The sequence below is a fragment of the Notamacropus eugenii genome, chromosome 4, assembly GCF_028372415.1.
Source record: "Notamacropus eugenii isolate mMacEug1 chromosome 4, mMacEug1.pri_v2, whole genome shotgun sequence".
NCBI lineage: Eukaryota > Metazoa > Chordata > Mammalia > Diprotodontia > Macropodidae > Notamacropus > Notamacropus eugenii.
In genome coordinates, this window is record NC_092875.1 from 319,509,413 (window position 1) to 319,531,376 (window position 21,964).

The 21,964-nt window shown below is 38.1% G+C and overlaps 1 protein-coding gene across 1 annotated transcript in view; it reads left to right on the forward strand.

The window, feature by feature from the left end:
• Positions 1-2,784: 2,784 nt before the first annotated feature.
• The window catches only part of SHISAL2B (shisa like 2B), a 31,888-nt gene continuing 12,708 nt past the window's right edge, over positions 2,785-21,964 (forward strand). The window contains exons 1-3 of the mRNA XM_072605067.1: positions 2,785-2,828; positions 2,988-3,183; positions 10,848-11,002. Coding sequence (XP_072461168.1) covers positions 2,993-3,183; positions 10,848-11,002 — 346 coding nt within the window. The 5' untranslated portion in view covers positions 2,785-2,828; positions 2,988-2,992. The remainder of the gene's footprint in view (positions 2,829-2,987; positions 3,184-10,847; positions 11,003-21,964) is intronic.

The following is a 21,964-nucleotide window of genomic DNA, read 5'->3' on the forward strand; positions in this document are numbered from 1 at the left end:
GTTGATATAAACCATGTTTAAAATGTGACATACTAGTAGGAACATGTTAGAATGAAACCAAGGCTCAGAAAATAGATAGTGGTAGTCTAAGATGGGAACGATTAATGATGCTTGTAGTTGAGATATTACCCTGCATTCCCAAAGTGAAGTACAAGAGATGGAGGACTTGGGTATGCAGGAAGATTCCAATTATTTAGGAAGTCAAGGAAGTGGCTTTGGGTGAAGAAACAGAGACTAAATAGGCACACGTCTAGTCCTAGAACTAAATAATGATTGACCTTTTTAAAGCTATAAACATTCTTAGCCCTCAACTTCTTTCATCATTTCAATAAAACAACTGAAACCTGAAGCAGCTGGTTGTTCTGGCTATCATTTGGGACCCAACTGTGGAAGGCAGGATGGAAAGCTAAAGGATAGATAAATGGAAGACAGAAAGATAATCTTTAACTTAGAAGGATTTGCATTTATAGAATTCTTCCACTTGCACTCTTGTCATTACCTTATGCATCAGGAAGCAAACTGAATGGTGGTATAGCTTGTACTAGACCAATTTAGACTAGCTGGTAGGAGGTAATGAGGAACCACTGAAGATTTTTGAGTAGAGAAATGGCAAGAATAAAGTAGACATCTGCAGTCTGTTACAGTGGGGTGTGACAAGAGAACGTAGCTGGTCTTTAGGAATTATTCCTCTTTTCTCAATCACTCCACTCAAGATCTGGTATAGGTATGGTGATTTAAATGATTCTTGTAAAGTTGCCCCAGAGAGATTTCTTGGGACTTAGTAGATATTTGTGGGAGATATTAGTGTGCTTTGCTAACTCCTGTACAAGTTAGGCAATATACCTTTCTTTGGTGTCTTAGGGAGAAAGGACATCTGAGATTTGTAGTCATCATATCTACTCTTGGTGATGATAACTGAGGCAAAGGACAGTAGAATTCCTGTGGTCAATCAATCATTAAACATTTATTAAATACCTACTACGTGCCAAGGACTGGGTTAAGCACTCAGGATAAAAAAAAAAAGGCAAAAAATAATCCCTGCCCTCTAGGATCTTAATAGGAGACACAACATGCAAACAAATATGTACAAAGTAAGATATATTCAAGATAAATAGTTAACAGGAAATAATTAACAGAGATCAAACTTTTTGTTAGAGTAGGGATAGTGGCAGTGTATGGAAGGCAGCATGTTACAGTGAAATGAAAACTGAAACAAGTCATGGGCTCTGAGTTTGAATTCACCTCTGCCACAGTTTCCTTGAGCAAGTCAATTTCTTCATCTGTAAAATGAAAGAGTTGGACTAGATGGTCCCTTCCACCTTAAAATACGTGATCCTATGAAATAAGGAAGTGAAGGAAGGTTCCTAGTCTGGCTGTGACTAGTGCTGTGTTGTAAGGAGACTTGTATCTCTTGCCAGAGATGATCAGGAGACATTTTCTTTTTGCAGTGGGCAGAGATGGACACAAGGAAAAACCTGAAAAGTAACACCTAACACTTCTTAGAACCTGCTGGGCCTCCTTTTTATGTCTTTTCTTCTCAGAGTTTCTCTCCTTTCTTTTCTCTTTCCACACCCTCTGGGGCAGTTTATCCTGCTCTTCCTATTATTCCACACTTTAGGCATTGTACTTGGAGGCAAGAAGACCTATATTTCAATCCTGCTTTGGGCACTTGCTACGTTGCTACCACTGCCAAGTTTCTCTGTTTCTCTCTGTCTCTGTCTCTGATTCTGTCTCTGTCTCTCTGTCTCTGTCTCTCTATCTCTGTCTCTCTCTGTGTCTCTGTCTCTGTCTCTGTCTCTCTATCATCTATCTATCTATCTATCTATCTATCTATCTATCTATCTATCTATCTCTGTGTGTCTCTCTCTTTCCCTTATCTGTAGAAGGAGAAAAGGAAAATAACAGTAATCTAGCAGGATTATTGTGAGGATAAAACCAGATAATGTATGTAAAGAACTTCATAAATTTTTCAATACTATATAAGATGTCAAACTTCTGCCCGAAAATATAGATATCTATGTAGATTTGTATACATAGACATGTGATATTAATAATGACATAAGCTTTTATATACAAATATATTATTTATAATATAATTGTCAATTATTTCTGATTCTCATTCCTTGTTTTCCTCACTTCCTCTCCTTCCCTTCCTTTCATTTTCTCCTATAATATGGAAGTTTTTAAAGTATTTGTTATATTTATTTAATAAAATGTACTTAATTTTTAATGGGTTACTTGACTTTTTAATATATACTTATGGGTGAGTGTGTCCAAAAATAAATGGAAACCTAGCAAATTAAGTTCCTCTCTACCTTCCCAGAGCCTTTGGCATCCCCCCTCCCCACATTTCGGTGATCCTTGAAATGGAAAAGAGACATAAACAGAGAGAGAGAGACAGAGAGAGAGAGGGAGGGAGGGAGGGAGGGGGAGAAGGAGAAGGAGAGAGAGACCCAACACTTTCTATTGTTCCTAGAATTTCCAGCAGCCCAGGGCTCATAGTAACTTTGTCCTATATGTTTAGATTGCAAAGTCTTTTCTCGCATCCCAGCGTCTGTCCCTTGATTCCTTCCTTTATCCTCAGTCTCTTTTTAAGAGTGGAAAAAAAGATCACTTTGGAGAATAAAATAGATAAGAGAAGGAAAGAGCAGGGAGGAGAGAAACAGCAAGGCAAGAGACAGAGAGAGTTTCAAAGATGAGGGCATGGTGACAGGCCCGCACATTAAAATAAAATAAAATAAAGGCGGTCCAGGAGCCAAAGAGAGACGCCAGAGTTAAGCCCCAGGTGGGGAGAGGCAGCAGAAGGAGCACTAGGAGCAGGAAGACGCGTAAGCTGCCGAAGCCCTAACCAGAAGAGCCAGTTCGAGTACAGGGGGTGGCGGGATTGGGAGGCATTGAGAGCAGGAGTAGGGCTGAGGTGGGGGTGGGCGCAGGCTTTGAAGGTACACGGCTCAGAGTCGGGAGCATCTCAGTGTCTCTGCTTTCAGTGGAGATGATCGAGACCAGCCAAATCTGCTCGGGCTACTACAGCCTCAACCACACCTTCGTGGAGACCTTCCAGTGCCCCAGACATGGAGAGAGGGCGACCCTCATGTACTGCTGCGGCTTCGCCGACCTCAAGTACTGCTGCAGTGAGCCGGGCAGCTACTTCCCCTACAAGTACAGCTACATGTGGAGCCTCAGGTGAGGGCGTGGAAGCTGAGGGAGAGGGGAGAGAGAGGCTGGAAGTGGCTGGGACAGCCGATGGTAGCGCATTTGCAACACCCTCCCCCAGGGACCCAGTCATTCACTCTTTCGTTCCTTTTCCCCAGCCCGAAGCCAGATAGCCACCTGTAGAAACTAACGGAAAGAAACAGGCTGCTTTATGTGGACACCTAGAGAGAATTCTCCAGCCTTGGGAAATATTAGTCTTTGGTCTCAGAGCAAAGGTCCTGTCCCCAATTCCACAGTCAAACCCTATCGTCATCCCCATCTCATCAGCATCCCTCTTTTCATTCTCTTTCTGTTTCCCGTTTGCACCCTGATCTTCCCCCATGTTGATCCCCTTCCCATCCCATACACTCATCCTCTTCCTTCCTCCCTTTCCCTTCTCTCCCCTTCCTCATGCTCTCCACTTTCTGGATTGCTTCCATATTTGCCTCCTCTCATTGCCCAGTAAGATTCCGAGACTAGCCCCTCCTCATTATCCCCTTACTGAGCTGGGGAGAATTATTTTCTTTCTTCATTATCCTGGGAATTTGGCAAAGTGAAGAGTTCAGTTCTTGAGAATCATATCCTGTTAGAGAAGGAAAGGACTGAATATTTCTCTTGATAAAGAGCCGCTGTGCCTATGTTTTAAGTTGAGAATATTGAGAGCGCAAGAGAAGGCACACTCTCTCCGTCACATACAGAGTATGCATCCTTTGTAGGGGCTTCCCTTTCCACGTTTGCTTCTGACCGCATAAAATGAATCAGACCCATTTTAGGGGCAGAAAAAGCCACTTGAATTTAAACTCCTTAATTCAAGGAGAGCAATTACTCTCCATTTTCATCCTGGGGATTCGGAAGAATATTCATTGTAAGGAAGAATCAAGTCATATATAAAATGGGAAAAGTGGTGAGGTATTAAGTTATTTGCTGATAATTGCTACAAACTGCTTTGCTGTTTTATTTCCATCCTTTTAATCAAGAGCTACTTCTTCAGATGCTCATTTTTTCCTATCCTTCCTTCCTTTGTTCCTTCTCTCCCTCTTTTCCTCCCTCCTTTCCTTCTCTTCTTCTTTTCTCCCTCCCTTCCTTTTTTCATTACTTCCCTGCTTCTGTCCCTCTCTCCCTTCCTTTTTTCCATCCTCTGTCCTTCCCTTTCTTTCTATTTTCCTTTCTTCTTTCTTTTCATCCTTATCCCTCCCTCCTTTTTCCTTCCCTCCTCTTCTGCCTTTTCTTCAGATGTTCTGACACCTTCCCTTAGATTAGTTCAGCAGAATGGTCATTTGTTTTGTTCAGTCCTTTAGACATTACTACGATAAAGTGGATAACATTGTGCAGAAAGTTGTGTGCCTCTTCCACCTGTTTTCCAATTTTGTTTTACATAATGTGCCTTACCTATGGTGGACAAATGATCTGACCTCAGTCAGAAATTTGCTTCTTTTCTTTTCCCATTAAAAGAAATACAACTAAAAAGTGATCATCACTTTTATTTATGAAGTGCTTTTTTCTTTAAAGAATTTTTACATTTAGTGGAATGTGACAGTTCATTAATTTGGGAAAATGCATATTCCTCAGGGTTTGTGGGAAAGAAAAGCATCCTTTGTATCACCTTAGATTATGTGCCTCAATCTGGTTGGGTCCCCTGCTCTCAGCTACCTTATGTGATTTGGGAGGCAGCACCATCCAAATCCACAGTAAATAGATAAATGTTACTTCTATCAGTAATAAAACTGCATTTTTACATTTAATATTTTTGTACATTGCAGAAGGGGAGTATTCTCTCCAATTAAGTTCAAATAGGTATTGCTACTTAGGCAATAAGTCAGACAGTATGATGATTTAGGCTTAGATATAATGAATTTCTTCAGAACAGTTGTGCTTTGCTTGGTACATCTGGCACAATATTATTTGGCACTTAGATGGGTCATTCACAAAGCTGGTCTGGTGAAATAAGAATTAATGGTAGCAAAATTTCAAATAGAAAGTTTGGTGTTCCTACATTGGATATTACAAAAAGTTATACTGTGACCACTGGGGTCTCCAAGAAGCTCCCAAGTGGCACACAGAAATGATTCATCATGAAACATGAAAGCTACTGGATAGCTCCCTAACATCCTCTAGTACTGATCAATATACAGTGGAACCTATCCAGCAGAATGCTTTTGTCACCTTTGATTTCTTTAGGGAAATGTATAATTGATCCATCCATAAATTTGTTAGTAAACCTGGAGTTTTGAAGTCATTAGGAAGTTAGATCTGACTTGGGAAAATTATTCCAAGAGTTGCCTGTACCTGGACTCTACTGCTGCTGTAAGAAAAAGAAAAGATAGCTGTCCCTTACAAGGTGGTGTGGTGGAAGGAGTGCTAGATTCAAAGTCAAAAGACTTGAGTTTAAATCCTAGATCTACTATTCTGTGTGACCTTGGAGAAATCACCCAGTCTCTCTGAGCTTCAGTCTCTCCATCCGTGGAATGAGGGGTGGAAGGTTCCTTTTGGCTTTGATCTTCTGGCTTTCCTTGAGGCAAGTGAAGTGGTCCAACTCACTGAAGTTCTGTAGATTGCCCCTGCATGACCCCAGATCAGACCCTCCTCCATAAGGAGAGGAAGGGAAGTGGGACATTACTACATGGCACTGCTGTGTCACCTTCCCTTATCCCCTGCCTCCTTGCTTTTCCATAGCCAACTCTCAATCCCTGATATGTACTCTCTTTAAGATGCAGATCATGGACTTTCTTCTGGGTGAAGCCTTCCCTGATCCCCCCCCCAACACTTTCTCCCCCAAGCTATCTTTTATTTAACCACTTTGTTTATATTTGCTTTTATTCACTTTATGTCTATGCTGTATATATTTTTATACGTGCTCATTATTTCTCTCTACTTGCAGTGAGCTTATATTCTAGTTGGAGAAATAATGAGCACCCATAAAAACATATACAGCATAAACATAAAGTGAATAAATGCTTTTGCATAGCCACTTCTCAATCCCTGAAATATACTCTCTTCAACATGCAGATCATGGACAACTAAACAACAATGATGAATTCCTACCCCATGCTCAGCACTGTGCAATAAGTACTATCTCTAGATGCTAGAGGCAGTGAAAATTACAATCAACAAGTATTTATTAAGTGTCTACTAAGTGCCAGGCTTAGGAGATAACAAGAACAAATAATGGGGTAGGAATTCAGTAAATACTTGTTAAATTGTATTTAATTTAATTGTTAAATTGGATTAAATTTCTTGGGAAATCTATGTGGTCACTCTTGGTAGCTCACTGTCGTTGTATAGTTGTTTCAATCATCTTTGATTCTTTGTGAACCCATTTGGAGTTTTCTTGGCAGAGATACTGGAGTGTTTTGCTATTTGCTTCTCCTGCTTATTTTCCAGATGAGTAAACTGAGGCAAACAGGGTTAAGTGACTTACCTAGGGTCACACTGCTAGTAAGTGTCTGAGGCCAGATTTAAACTCAAGTATTCCTTACTCCAGATCTGGTACTCTAGCTGCCCTGGTAGCCCATCAGAATCCCATAAAGATAATGTCTTTACACTCATTAATGAACAGGGTGATGAAAAAGTAATGTCAGGAGGAAAAAAATGTGATAGGGAAAAATATGGATGGAATATTTTGGAGATCTTTATGTATAATAGCCAAAGTTCATAATCAAATGTAGAAAGAAATATTATGCCTCCAGAATACCTAATTTAGTTTTTCAAAGTTATATGTGACTTTTTTATACCTTTTCATGATCTGGTTCTCATTTTTAGGTAGCTTTTCCCACTGTTTAGGCTATTTGTCATGACTGCATTCATTAGATATCATTTCAGTGGCTATGTTGCTGGATTGGTCACTGCCCAAAGCAACTTGCCCAGTTAGGATCACAGATCTTTCTGACCTTTGGTGATAACAGCAGAACTTCTGGGTAGATAAATGTGCCTAGAGGTGTTCCCAAATACAAGAATAACCCTAAACACTAAAAGATACTACAATCAGAAGGCCCAATTTTAGGAAGAAATATTTACACTGAAAATGAAATTAGCTACTCCCTCACATAGGTCTAGAACTGATTGAAATCTAAGCTGAGGGTTAATAGACTAAAGAATCTGAGCCAAGTGACTTTCTGGAAAGCAGCAAGTACTGCTATGGCCCACTAGGAACCAGCAGATGACCACAGCCACAGTAAAAAAATCATGGAGTAATTTGTCATTCATTTTCAGTGCAAAGTTGCTACTTTGGGATCAGTCACCAGCTAGTTATTGGGCATATCCTCACTGTTGGATCAATAATAATCAATCAATTAGCAAATATTTATTAAGCGTTTTCAGTGCACCAAGTGTTGAGCTAGATGCTGGGAATTATAATAATAATAGCTAATATTTATATAGCACATACTATGTGCTAGGCTATGCTAAGTGCCTTATAAATTATTATCCCATTTGATACACACAACAAAAGTGGAAGGTCAGTGCTATTATTATCTCCATTTTACAAATGAGGAAACTGAGACAAACAGTGACTTGAGAAGTGTCACACAGCTAACTAGTGTCTCAGATCTGAACTCAGATTTTCTTGATTCCAGGCTCTGCTTTATCCACTCTACCTACCCCAAATACAGTGAATGAAACAATCCCTACTCAAGAGAAGTTTACAGAAGAAAGGTAGAGTATGTATATTTGTGAGTTTTTCTCTTTAAAAATCCTATAGCTTTTCTTCCAATTCACCTTTTCCACTTCAAATGCAAAGAACCTAAGTTCATGACCCTAGATCTAGACCTCCAAGGGCCTTCAGAAGCCATGTAGTCCAACAACCTCACTTTACAAATGAGGGATCCAGGGTGACTGTAACTTATCCAAGGTTATACAGCTAGAAGGAAGCAGAGTTGGGATTTAAACTCAGGTCTTCCATATTCTAGAACCAGTGTTCTTCCCATTGTCAAATGGACAGAACTAGTCTCAAATCTGTGGATGATCAAAGCCAACAGAGGAGGCTAGAGAAAGGACAGGCAGGGATCAAATAGAAGGTCTAATTTCAAAGTAAGGGAGATGGCTTACCAGCAAGGAGGCAGATTAGATACACATGCTGGGACCCGGTCCCTAGTAGAGGGTTCCAAGGTAGTGTGGGGCAATCTCAGTACTTATACCAATGGTTGCACAGTGAGATGTAGCCCTAACAAAGAGGGGTAACAGCAATAATGAGACAAGTTTGATTCATAGCAGGACTTCACGGGTACTTGTCTGAGCTCATCTGAGCTCAGAGAACACCCAAGTTATGGTCAAAGCAATACAATAATTATATGGGATTTTGCCAGAGGGTGAGTTCATCCAGAGAGTGAGTGCAAAGGATTATTGTTATGCCAAGCTCAGGGCACAGCTTGCTTCCTGGGCCTCAGCTCTGGAAAATAGGGTGTCTCCTAATATCATGACACCACTGAACTACTTTTCCTTCCTGTTAAAGCAGGTATTATTTCTGAAATGGCTGATTATAAAAATCTGGGACCATGGCACCTTGGCTAACTGTAGTGTGTGATTACAATTTAGTACCCAGTAAACTGGGCAGCTAGATGGTGTCAAAGTGTATAAATGGTGCCATAGTGCATACAGTGCAGGTCTGGAATCAGGAAGAATTCTCTTCCTGAGTTCAAATTTAGCCTCAGATACTTACTAGCTTTGTGACCCTGAGTAAGTCACTTAACTCTGTTCACCTCAGTTTCCTTATTTGTAATGTGAGTTGGAGAAAGAAATGGCAAACCACTCCAGTGTCTTTGCTAAGAGAACACCAAATAGGATTGTGAAGATTCAGACATGACCCGAACAACTGAACAACAACTTTCAGCAAACTATAAACTATAAGCTATGTAAATATATATAATTTTTTTCCTTAAAATTGTAGACATAAGTGATCTTTTGAGAGAAAATTCGTCTGTGCTTGATTCCACAGATAATGTTAAGCCTTTACAGACCAGAAATGGGAGATCAGGCTAAATAAGATTCTTGAGGTTAACTGCTTCAATTCCTGTTTTCCTTTACCTGGATCTTTTTTCTTCTTTTCTTTTTCCTTCAAAATAATAGCATCATCAGTGTCTGGTGAGGTCAAAGTAAGAAATTATCTTTGTAGAGTTAAGTGTCTTGCTTTTTAAGACCATAAGATCATAAATTTAGAGCTGAAATGCATCTTAGAAGGCATCAATGACTCTACTATGATCAGTTCAACCTCCTCACCTTAAAGATGAGAGAACTGAGTATGACAGAGATTAAATGACTTGCCTGCTGAGATCATGCAGTATTGAAGAGAAATAGACTTCAAACCCAAATCTTTTGATTCTATTGTACCAGGCCTAAAATTATCTTACTTATTTTACCTCCAAAAGGAAATCCTCATGTTGATATTTGCCTCCTGGAAGCACTTCATTTTCACAGAAAACAAGTATTTTCTTATTCATTTTGTTTAACTGTGGCAACTTGGCATAATTACTAGAGAGGTGGCCTCAGTCAGAAATACCTATGTTCAAATCCTACCTTTGACACAAATTACCAGTGTAAATTTGAGCAAGTTTCTTAAATTCTTATGGTCTCAGGCTACTCTCTAAGAATATAAAAGTATAAATCTAGAGTCACAAGAGATCACAGGAACCACCCAGTCAAACCCTCCCCCATTTTATGGATGAAAAAAACTGAAGGTTAGCAAGTGACTTGTTGAGCCAGTCACAGAGGAATGAAAGCATTAGAGCTAGAATCTGAACTCAGAATCTCTGATTCCAGAGCCTGAACTTTTCCCACTCTGCCAATCTATACTGCTGGAGAACATTTTTCTCTAGGCATCCTTGACACCAGTGAAGCCACAGGTCCAGGGGGGAGGGATGGTGACTTTTTTTGCTGACCTTTTTACTTCTCTAACTATTCTCTTCTGATTTCTGAAGCAAATGATAATCTATGGGAAGTATATTCCCAAGGACTTCACTGCAGTATTTGTGAAACCCATTAGACCAGGCAGGGAATATTAATCTGGGGAAAAAATTCTGCTTGGAGAAATTTGGGAGTACCAGGCTCAAGGAAGGGGATTATGGAGATCAGTTAAGCACATACTTTTTGCCAGGTCCTATGTTAGGCAATGGAGATACAAAGCACAGAAGGAGAAATAGGTCCTGCCCTGTGGGAGGTTGCATTATCTTGAGTTTATCGCCTGGGGAGAAAAACCAGTTACTAGATAAATTAATGTAATATACAAAATATATGTGTATATACACATAATGTGATGTAATGTGATATGACATGGCATGATATAATATAGTTTGTATGGTATGACTTGGTGTGGTATTACATGATATGATATAATGTGATATGACATGGTATGATATGACATGGTATGGTAAGTAGCATATGATATGAAATGGTATTATATGATATGATATAATGTGATATGACATGGTGTGATATGATAGTGCATGCTATGAAAAGTAATATATCACATGACATGGTATGACATGAGATATGATATTATGTGACATGATGTGATATGGCATGGCATGGCATGGCATGGTATGGTATGGTATGGTACGGTGTGGTATGATAAGATGACACATTAGCCCTCCTGGTATTCAGACCAAATGCTTTCTGTCTGTTTCAATCCAGCACATGTTATATGCTTGTTTTCTCCCCTCCCCCAGCATTGGTGCCTTGATTGGACTGGGAATTGCTGCACTTGTTTTACTTGCCTTTGTCATCAGCGTCTGTGTCCTTTGCTATTTATTTCTTTATTCAAAACCTCAGAGATTAGACACCGGACTCAAACTCCAACACCTGGAAGCTTCTTCAGGAGAAGGTAATTAGCAGCCATTATTGTGACAATATGTTTAAGCTATCTGTGAATAAGAAAAGCAATGAACTAGCATCAAGCCAGACTGTTAACATGAAGATGCTAGCTTTTAAATTCCAAATCATTACCTACCTTTGAAAATCCACGTTGAACAAATCTTTAATAAGGGAACAGCTTTGAGAAATTATCTTAAAGAAGAGAAGCTGAACTAACGAGAATTTCCAGGAGAAGGAAAATTTTGTTCCAACAGAAAGACTTTGTATCTGATATAGGACATAAATCCGTGAGAGGGTCTATCATTTTGTTTAAAATGACTCTTTCTGGGTCAACTCAGAGAGTCAAATAAACAGAGCAACCAGAGGTATGATGTCTAATTTTCAAGGTTGTAAATGTCATGTTACTATAGTTTTGTAAGTCACTGAATGAATAAACATTTTGTGAATGCCTGCTAAGTGGAGGGTGTGGGAATGCAAAAACAGGAAAGGTGTGATCTCTGCATCTGTGGAGGTTATAATCTCATTAAAGGTACAGTCAGGTATGTGTGCCTCTGGGCAAATCCATGTGTGTATGCACATGTGTGTTATGTGATTACGTAACAGTTTGACATTCCCATAAGCCATCGGTGAAACATCAGTCTTCATTCTTTACAGTTGCATACTGTGAGTATACACACAAATATATGTGTTTATATAATTATTCTTTGAGGAACCATGTCTTTTCACTAAATTCCCTTTTCTTCCTTCAAAAGAAAATAAAATATCCAAGATCACAAAGAATACATGATCTCCAAAGTCACTGGTGATGTAACTAAATTAAAAGAAATTATAAGGTTAGAGCATGGCAAAATAACATTAGAAAGTTAAACAACTGCATAATGGGAATCTCTAAGGGAATCTCATCTAGTCCAAATCCTTCTGTTCTTCTCCCCCTGTGTGACAATATCTCTGGCCCTCAGTCTTCTCATCTTTGAAGTAATAGCAATGTAGTATAGTGGAAAGAGCATTGTCGTTAGAATCAGAGGGTCAGTCACATGGCACGGTGGATAGAACACTGGCCTGCAGCCACGAGGACCTGAGTTCAAATCTGGTCTCAGGTACTCACTAGCTGTGTGACTCTGTGCAAGTCATTTAACTCTGTATACCTCACTTTCCTCATCTGTAAAAATGAGGCAAAGGAAATGTCAAAGCGTCCCAGTATCTTTGCTGAGAAAGTCCCCAAAGGAGAATCAAATATGATTTAAAATGACTCAATAATAACAACAAACTAGAATCAGAAGTCCTGCATTCAAATCCAGTCTCTGACACTTGCTGACCGTGTGACCTTGGACAAGGCATTTAGCTTTTGGGGGCCTCAGTTTCCTGATCTGTAAAATAAGGGGATTTGACTTATAGATAAGGCTTTTGAGGTCCTTCTAGCTTATAAGGGATTTGCATAATGCCATGAGGTTTATAAAGATGATTCCTGTGATCTAAGACCCTCTAGTGCAATGATGTTATTTTACAGATAAGAAAATCCAGGAAGAATTAGTGCGCCTCACCCCAGGTAACATAATGTATTAGGGGCAGAAACTAAAATGACAGTCCAGGTCTTCTGACTTCCACTATATATGCTGTCTATTGTCCTTGGTATGAGTAGTATTTTGAGGGAGGAACATAGAATAAAGATGAAATTCAAATAAAACATGGTAGATGCATATTTGTTTCCCATTTTTCTTAATTATATTCTTTGTAGGAAAACTTTGCCTATACTAAGAGTGCAAATAATGAATCCCCTGAAGTGGTTGCATGTATTTGAATTCACACTATTTGAAGTTGTAATTATGTAAAATATGGTGATTGATTCCAGCCCAATGGAAATATGTAATGCAAATTCAAATAATGTGACCACTTCCCAGGATTCATTATTCACACTGGTCAGGATCCAGCTGTGTATTGAACCTTGACAGAATGTTAAAAGTAAAAGAGGTAGAATGCCATGGTGAAGTGGGGACTTAAAGGAACTAGCTTCACATTCTACTTCCTAAATCCCCTGGAAAAGCCATTTAACATCTCAATGCCTCCTCCCCATCCCCAACTCTCTAAGGTTATTAGCAGAGCAAGTGCTGATCTGGACAGGCAGAATCCATCCATATATGAAGCACCTACTATGTGCCAGGTACTGTGCTAGGCAGTAGTAAAACAAATGATACAAGTATAAAGAATGAAACAATCCCTTCTCGCAAGATGCTAACATTATAATGGGAGAGACAATTTATATACACATATGTATATACATATATATGTATATAAACAGTATATAGATATATGCATATGTAGATATATAAAACAGTTGTATATATATACATGTATAATATATAAATTATATTTGCATATATAAACAATATATCACATATGTACATATACACTTGTATATTGTATATATCTTATGTATATGCATACATGTATATATCATAAACTTAAAGTAAATTAATACAAAGTAGTTAAATATAATGTACTATGGGATGGAGGGCAATAGTAGTCAGGGAGATCAGGAAAAGAATCATATAGAAGGTAGCACTTGAAATGACTCTTAAAGGAAATAAAAGCAACTCTTTGAGGCAGTAGTAAGGAAGGAGAGAGTAAATTCCAGGCATAGGAGAGAGCCAGTGCAAAAGCATGAAGGATTTCCTTCACTGAGATTTTCCTACACAAAAAAAAGCCCATTTTCCCACTCCACCCCCAAATTCTTTTACTATAATTATCATTATATTAACACTAAACACTAATAATTCACACATATGTACTAACTTGGATTCCTACCTCCACAGCACAATTGCACATGTGTCAGTGGATACTCTCGAATTCCAAGGCAGGAGAGGAGAATTTTCACGTTTAATGGAGGCCTTGAAATGTCCAGTCTCCCCTGGAAATAGGAAGGACTGCCTATTTCACTCTCCATCTCTCCGGCAGCTGGCTCGATTGTCACAGCAGCAGCTGAACAAAGAGCTATGGTAGAATTCATGGGAGTTGTTCCAGTGGGATCCTTAGCCGCAGAATGATCCTTAGCTGCAAAACTCTATTTTGAATTTAGAGCTTAAAGATCACAAGATTGAGCCATCCTGTTCGATTGAATTTGGTTAGAATCATCAAAGTAAGTCTGTATGAGTTCATGTGGTGAGTTGCTCTTCATGATAAAGTAAAACAGTAGGCTAGGACAATTAGCAAATAATCAGACCATATACATAAGTATGTCTCAATGACCTAGAATCATAGGACGTAGAATCTGAGAGTAGGAAGAAACTTCAGGTCACCTACTCTAGACCTGCATTTGCCACCGGTGGCCTAACCTCACTGCTGATTGATTTTGACTGAAGCTTTGACCTTTTTCTGCATCTTAAAAAGCCTGATGGCCCTCTGGCTCCCTAGGGCTCATCATATTGGTGCCAGACTTACTAGAAATACCTGACTAGCTTTATCCTATTGTACCTCAGGACTCCTAAACTCAATCAATCCACTGGCCTCAGCCTCAGCTACCCAGTAGCAGGAAATACAGGTGTGTACCATGATGCCAAGCTTACCTGAAATCTTTTCTACAACGTCTCCAACAAGTAGCCACCTATTTCTGCTTAAATCCTGCCAGTGATCCAATACTCTTTCCATTGTGATGTGGTCTTTGCTATGAAAAGGGCTGCATGATTTCTCGGTGGCATAATTTATCCAGAGTAGCAGACATACTCAGTTATAATTGTCAGGTACTCTCTTGATATTTCCTCACTAACTTAACCTTTAATTTCCTTTTAGTCATATTTTGTCTTTTGTTTGCAGTCTGAAAATGATCCACAAAGTCAGAATATCAGCCTTGGAATGGATTTCAGAAGTAATTTCATTTTTTAAATCTCACTGTGTTATGGAAATGCTTGTTCTATTCCATAAATTAAACATAAAATAAAAAATGTAAGAAAAGAAGTCAATTATTTCTATAACATCCCCCAAAGTGATCATCCTTCAGTGAGGGGGAACTTACCTTCCAACAAAACCTTTTTCACTTGTGGATCACTCTCATCATTAAAACATTTCCTTTTATGCTGAGCTAAAATTTCCCTCTGTAATTTTCTCCCATCCATCCTACTTAGAGCCTCTGGGAACAAACAGAGCAAGTCTTGTCTCTCTTCCACATGATAGCCCTTCAAATACTTGTCTTTCTCTTCTCCAGACCAAACATCACCATTTCCTTCAACTGTATCCCTGTAGAGCATGGTTTCCATGCCTCCCATTATTCTGATCATTTTCCTCTTGATGTGCTTCAGTTTTTCAGTGTTTTTCCTAAAATGCCCAGAACCAAAGGAAGGAAACAAATATTTATTAAGTGCTTAGAATGCACCAGGCACTATGTGATGGGAATATTATACATATAAGCAAAAAGAATGGTAGTCCCTGCCCTCAAGGTACTTACATTCAGATGGGGAAAGAAAATATACAAAAGGAAGCAGGGAGAGGGAGTGGTGTCCATCAATTTAATTTGTGTTGTCTTGATCCTGTTTTATGATGGGAGCATGGGAGAGAATGGTTTTGATGTCCTGAACCTGGAATAGGTCCAGGAGATGAATGAATGTGCCCTTTTTCAAAATGGAGACCCCAGGAAGAACTCACCAAAGGGAGAGGTGGGAAGGCCTTATAGAGCTTACTGGACATAATAGTTTAGACATGATCTGATCAGGGAAGGGCACAATAGGACCAAGCTCCTTTGCTCTGGATATTGTGCCTGTATTTAAAAAAAGACCTTTTAAAATCGTTAAACAGCTCTTAACAAAGCCCAGGATTGCATTAGTTTCTTTGGCTACTATGTTATATTATTGTCTTATTTTGTACTTACAGTGCACTAAAAACCTTATCCTTTTTTCTGGAAAAAAAAAAAAAACCAACCAAACTATTGCCATACCATACTACCATCCTCAACCAGTATGTGCGCAAATGAATATGTGAACTTAAGTGTGTCTACATTTATCTACACTAAATTTATTCTTTTAAAATAATTATAGCTATCTTTTACTTTTATAACGCCTTCATTTCTGAATATATCCCTCCCATTTCCCTACCCTACAAGCTTTTCCTTGTAGTAAAGAATTAAAAAGAAATGGAAAAAAGCAGTTCTATAGAATCAACCAATACTTTAACCAAGGCTGACAGTATTAGCAATACTGTGCACTCATATTTGGCTAGGTGGCACAGTGAATAGAGCATCTACTGTGGAATTAGGAAAACCTGAACTCAGATCCACAAACTACAGCGTCTTTGTCTGAGCACAGACACTTACTGGATCTGTGACCCTGCTGGGCAAGTCACTTAATCCTCTTTGCCTCAGTTTTCTCATCTGTAAAATTATTTGAAGGAAATGGCAAACCACTCCAGACTGTTTGCCAAAAAAACCTCAAATGGGGTCACAAAGAATTAGATATAATTGAACAACACAACATGTTGCAGTATGGTTTACAAAGCACTTTAGATATGTTTTATATATTTATATATGTTAAACCATTTTCAGGCTGCTAGGTGTGGGTAGCAGATAAAATACTGACCTTGGAATCAAGAAGACCCCTCTTTTTGAGTTTAAATTTGGCTTCAGACACTAGCTATGTGACTCTGGGCAACTCACAACCTCTGCTTGCCTCAGTTTTCTCATCTGTAAAATGAGTTGGTGAAGGAAATAGCAAACCACTACAGTATCTTTGCCAAGAAAACTATAAATAGGGTCATGAAGAGTTGGACACAACTGAACAGCAACATTAATATTTCCTGTACCTTTATAAATAAGGGAAGGAGGTACATTTCTCACTCTTCTCTGGAACAAAGTTGGTTATTATAATTACATAGTGTTCGGTATTGTTTTTTGTTTTCTTTCCACTACATTTCATTGTATGTGGTATATATACATGCATATATATATATATATATATATATATATATATATATATATATATATATATATATATATATATATATATATACACACACACACATATACTGGTATACCAAAGTCAGTTCATAAACTAATTATTAGGTTTTCATTGTGAAAATTTATACCTCAGAAATTGAAAATGCTACAAATCAGGATTTGACTTATTGTTTTGTTGATTAAATAGGTGTAAGAAGGTGATAGTGAAAGTGTTAGTAATTCATATTAAACTTAAATGTGTGTCGTGTACTTTTTTCAGAAGAGCTAGTTGTTAAATATTTACTAGCACACACCTGATGGTATGAGACACATCCCAACATTATAGTTCTGGCTATACCACTTATTAGATGTCTGACACTAGGCAGATCATTTGATTTCTCTGGGTGCTTAGTTTCCTCATCTATAAAGGGAGAGAGATGGATTAGATGATGTCTACAGCCTTGTTAGATTCTCAAATCCTATAATCTTTCTCTGTTTTCTTCTTCATCAGAAGTATTTGTGCTTGCCATCAAAGTCTCCTAATTATCCTTTTTGGGCTATTTTTTGGGGGAGGGAGTTTTATACCATGTGGTCCTAACTACCCTTTCTGTGAGCTCTTTACAATCTACTTTTCTTAAACCTATTACATGCATCAGGCTATCCCTTCTCTAAGACAGAGGGATCATTCTCAAGGTTCTCATTATTTCTATTTCAGAAACAGTTCAAAGTAGTAGTTCATTTATCACTTCCTCCACCTTTTTAAGAGGGAAATTGTCAGTAAGATAAGGCAAGACTTTGCCATGTGCTCTACTTTTGGCAAAGAGCTACAGCAGATGTTTGGGTACTTGAAATACCCTTTTACAACTAGGCTTGTAATTTGTTTCCTCGTGTCATTATGCACAGTCAACTATCTAAGTAATTGTCCCAAAGTTTTATTTCATTTTGCCTCTGAAGACCTAGCAATAGAATTGTGTGACTGGTGATTCATCTTTTGTGACTTTGCTATCATACTATTACTTGTAGTACTGTATAGGCACACACAATACCTATATAGATAACTGACACCTTCCACTTTTTTATGTTTGGGAGGCAATCAGGATTAAGTGACTTGCTCAGGGTTATACAGGCAGTAATTACATGTCTGAGGCTGGATTTGAACTCAGGTTCTCCTGACTCCAGGGTCAGTGCTCTGTCCACTGTGCTACCTAACTGCCCCCACTTTCCACTTTGAAAAACTTTCTATTAATTCATCAAGCAAGAATTTATTTAATGTATGCTATGTACTACACTATAGACACCATGTATAATACAAAGTTGTGGGAGACACAGTGTCAGCTTTCAAGGAGCCAAATACCAATTTGATTTTGACCCTGTTGGTTGATGAGAATTTATGTATATATTGTCTCCCCTATTAAAATATAATTTGTTTGAGGGAAGGATTTTTTCTTTTTACTTTGTATTACTAGCACTTAGCACAGTGCATGGTACATAGTAAATGCTTAATATTTGTTTTTGATTAAATAGTGCCATTGGAATAAATACTTCTTCTTTGGATATGATTTGTATTCCTTGAGAAGTTTCAATTGAATCTGTGACTGGGGACTGATATGCTTATGGCTAAATATAAACTAATGAGCAATTATTAAACACTTAATATGTACCAGACACATATACAAAAGCTAGTCCACCGTGTTTATTGAGAAGTAAAAACCTGAAATTGTGTTCTTTGAGAGTAAAAAGCAAAAGACACAATTTCAAGTTCAGAATGCTTTCCAAATCAGTCATACTCAAAATATATTAACTAATATATTAAGTAGGTCAACTAATTACACAAAACCCTCCAAGTTCCAACAGCTATTTCCCCCACAGAACAATGTCTTCTTTAAAGAAAGGCAACTTCTCATACTTGCGATTGTTATTTTAAAAATTCTTCATCATTATAAAAAATTCAAAGAACTTTAGGGAAAGTAACATTTATGCACAGATGGACAGATGGTAACCAATTTCAGAACCTTGGACATTTCCTTCCTCTATCAACTTGGGTGGTAAAATTCTCCTGGAACTATTACGTCTAATAAGGCTCCTTTTGACAATGATTTTTCTTCAGTTCATCACACACACACACACACACATCCACACACACGCACACACACATGCACACACACGCATGCATGCGCGCACACACACACAGAGTCATTCTTCTTGATGGATATAATTTGTCTTTTAACAATGGCCTTAAGAGAGTGAGTCTTTGTGTTATGATCCTAGATTTAGAGCTGCCTCTGGGGAAGGGTTTTTCACCACCAAAGAGCTATTGCTGAGCAATTGATTGGTCTTTTAATCTTGTCTCTAAGTAATTTTCTTCCATTCTAACTTTTGTTAGAAAGGAACAGGTTATAATAATTCTAAATTGCCATGTTTAGAAACTACCACTGTAAAAATCCTATAGTTTGTTAAAAGTAAGATCACTCTTTATGAAGAAAGAGCAATGGATTTGGAGTCAGAAGACCTGGGTTCAAATCCCAGATATGCTATTTTTCACTTGTATAGCCTACTAGCTTCATTTGCTTCATTTGTTAAATGGAAGCCCTTTTAAGATCTAACATCCTATAACCTTATGAATTATATAAAGATATATAGTTCCTTAGTAGACACTCAATAAGTATTTGTTGAATGATTAATTCCACAACTGAATATATTCAAGAAGAGTGTCTAAGAACACAATCATTTTCCTATACATCTCTCCATTATTACACTGAGCTTTCAGTCAATGCTGAATTATAATGTCACAGCATGTAGAAGAAAAAGAAAGTTGATCTAGGAACCTGGAAGACTGATGTTACTAAAATCAATTTGGAGTGAAATATCCAGGTATAGTAGAGAGCCTTTCAAATTCAAATTTAAATCTAATGAACATTTATTAAGTGCCTGCTATTAAAATGGCACTATGGTAGGCACTGGAGGAAATTCAGAGTTTATGTAAGATGTTCTGTTTTCACTATGCCTATATTCTGCCAGAAGGAAAAGAGACGTACATGGATAACTTTAATCTCTAAATACAATGGAAAGGAACAAGCAAAGTCCTATTGAAAAGGCAGTAATTTGACAAAATGACAAAAAGGTAAGTTGTTAGAGCCTTGAATGTCAAGCATAGAAACTTTATCCAATAGGCAAAGGGGATCCACTGAAGATTTTTAAAGGGACATGATGTGATAGGATTGATGCATAATGAAAATATTTGACAGTGATATAAAGGTTGGATTAGAGGAAGGAGGTATAGAGTTATGGAGCCCTGTTAGGAAACTAATGAAATATAGTCCAGGTGACTGATAATAGAAGTTTGTGTGAGGGTGTTAGTAACGGGAATAGTTGGGAAGCAAGTTCAAGAGGTTTTTCTGGGAATTGAGGTAAAGGAGATGGAAGAGATAGATAACTTCAAGGTCACAAACTTGAAAGGTCATGTGAATGGTGGTGCCCCTGAAATAGTAAAGTGAAAAGGAGGAACATTTTCATACAGAAACTTCAGTCTGGTATACGTTATTCCTGAGGTGCTGCTGGGACATCTTGGGGGAGGTGTACTGAGGGAGGACATGCATATCTGGAACTTGGAAGAGAAGTCAGAGATGGAGATTAAGACTGGGGAGTCATTTATATGGGGGCGGGGGGGGGGGGTAGTTGAATCTGTAGGTGTGAATGAGACTGCCAAAGGAGAGAATGCTTTGTCCTGGATATAAGAAGGAAGACATAGCCACACAGTAGTAATGAAACACTGTGTATTTTAGTCTATTAGTCTCTTTTGTGATAACAAATGGTATTTACTACAGGTGGAGATAGGCAGGGTATTGTAGCTATAAGGCATCATACCCAAGGCATTTAGAAAGAAAAATATGCTGCATCAAGAATTCAAAGGCTGGAAGGAATCTCATCCTGCCTGTGGATAAGTGTAACTAACTCCTCTCAAATTGGCTCAGAAAGCAATTTCCTCTCTTTCTCAAAATAGCCAGAGAAAAGGCTCCATGTTAAACATCTGTTTACAGGATTGAAGTACAAACTAAGACACCATGGTGAAAAGAGTAAATGACTCAGACCGTATCTGGTTAACTGCTTTGGTCTCCTTTTACCTCCTATCCTTTTTATATCTTCACCTCCTTCAAGTAGCTTGCCTGGCAGTTCCTCAATACCCTCCTAATTGTATCATCTTCAGCATGAACCTCTTCAATATATACTTGATCCAGTTTAGCTGTTTTTCCTGTCTGTATTTTCTTTAGTGCCATTTTTACTTCCTTTCTAACCAATGCAATGGCAGAGTCCAAGTATGATGGTTCTATTCTCCTTGATAGAGAAAATAGCTTATTAAAATGGCTTTTACAAACCCTTCCTTTTTCTTTGGTTTGTAGTCCTTTCATATTCCTCATTGAATGCTTTTGGGATGGTTTTGCTTAGCTACATATTTTGCCACACTTTCTCTTTTATCTCTATTAACTTTTATTTTTTCTCAATTATATGTAAACAAATCTTTTGACATTTTTTATTTGAGTTTCAAATTCTCTTCCTCCCTCTTCCCCTTCTTCCTCCTTGTCAAGGCAATTTAACATAGATTATATAAGTGTAGTCATGCAAAACATTTCAGTAGTCATGTTTATGAAAGAAAACAGAACAAAAAAAAACCCCCCAGGAATAATAAAGTTTTAAAAGTATGTTTAAATCTGCATTCATGCACCACCAGTTCTTTCTGTGGAGCTGAATAGCATTTTTTCCCTCACTAGTTCTTCAGAATTGTCTTGGATTATTGTATTTCTGAGAATAGCTAAATCATTCACAATTGATCATCATGCAATTGCTCCTACTGTGTACAATGTTCTCCTGGTTCTTCTCCTTTCACTTTGCATTAGTTCATGTAAGTCTTCTCAGGCTTTTTTCTGAAATCTGCCTGCTTATCATTTCTTATAGCACAATAATATTCCATTATATTTATATACCATAACTTGTTCAGCCATTCCCCAATCAATGGAAATCCCCTCAACTTCTAATTCTTTGCCTCCATAAAAAGAGATGCTA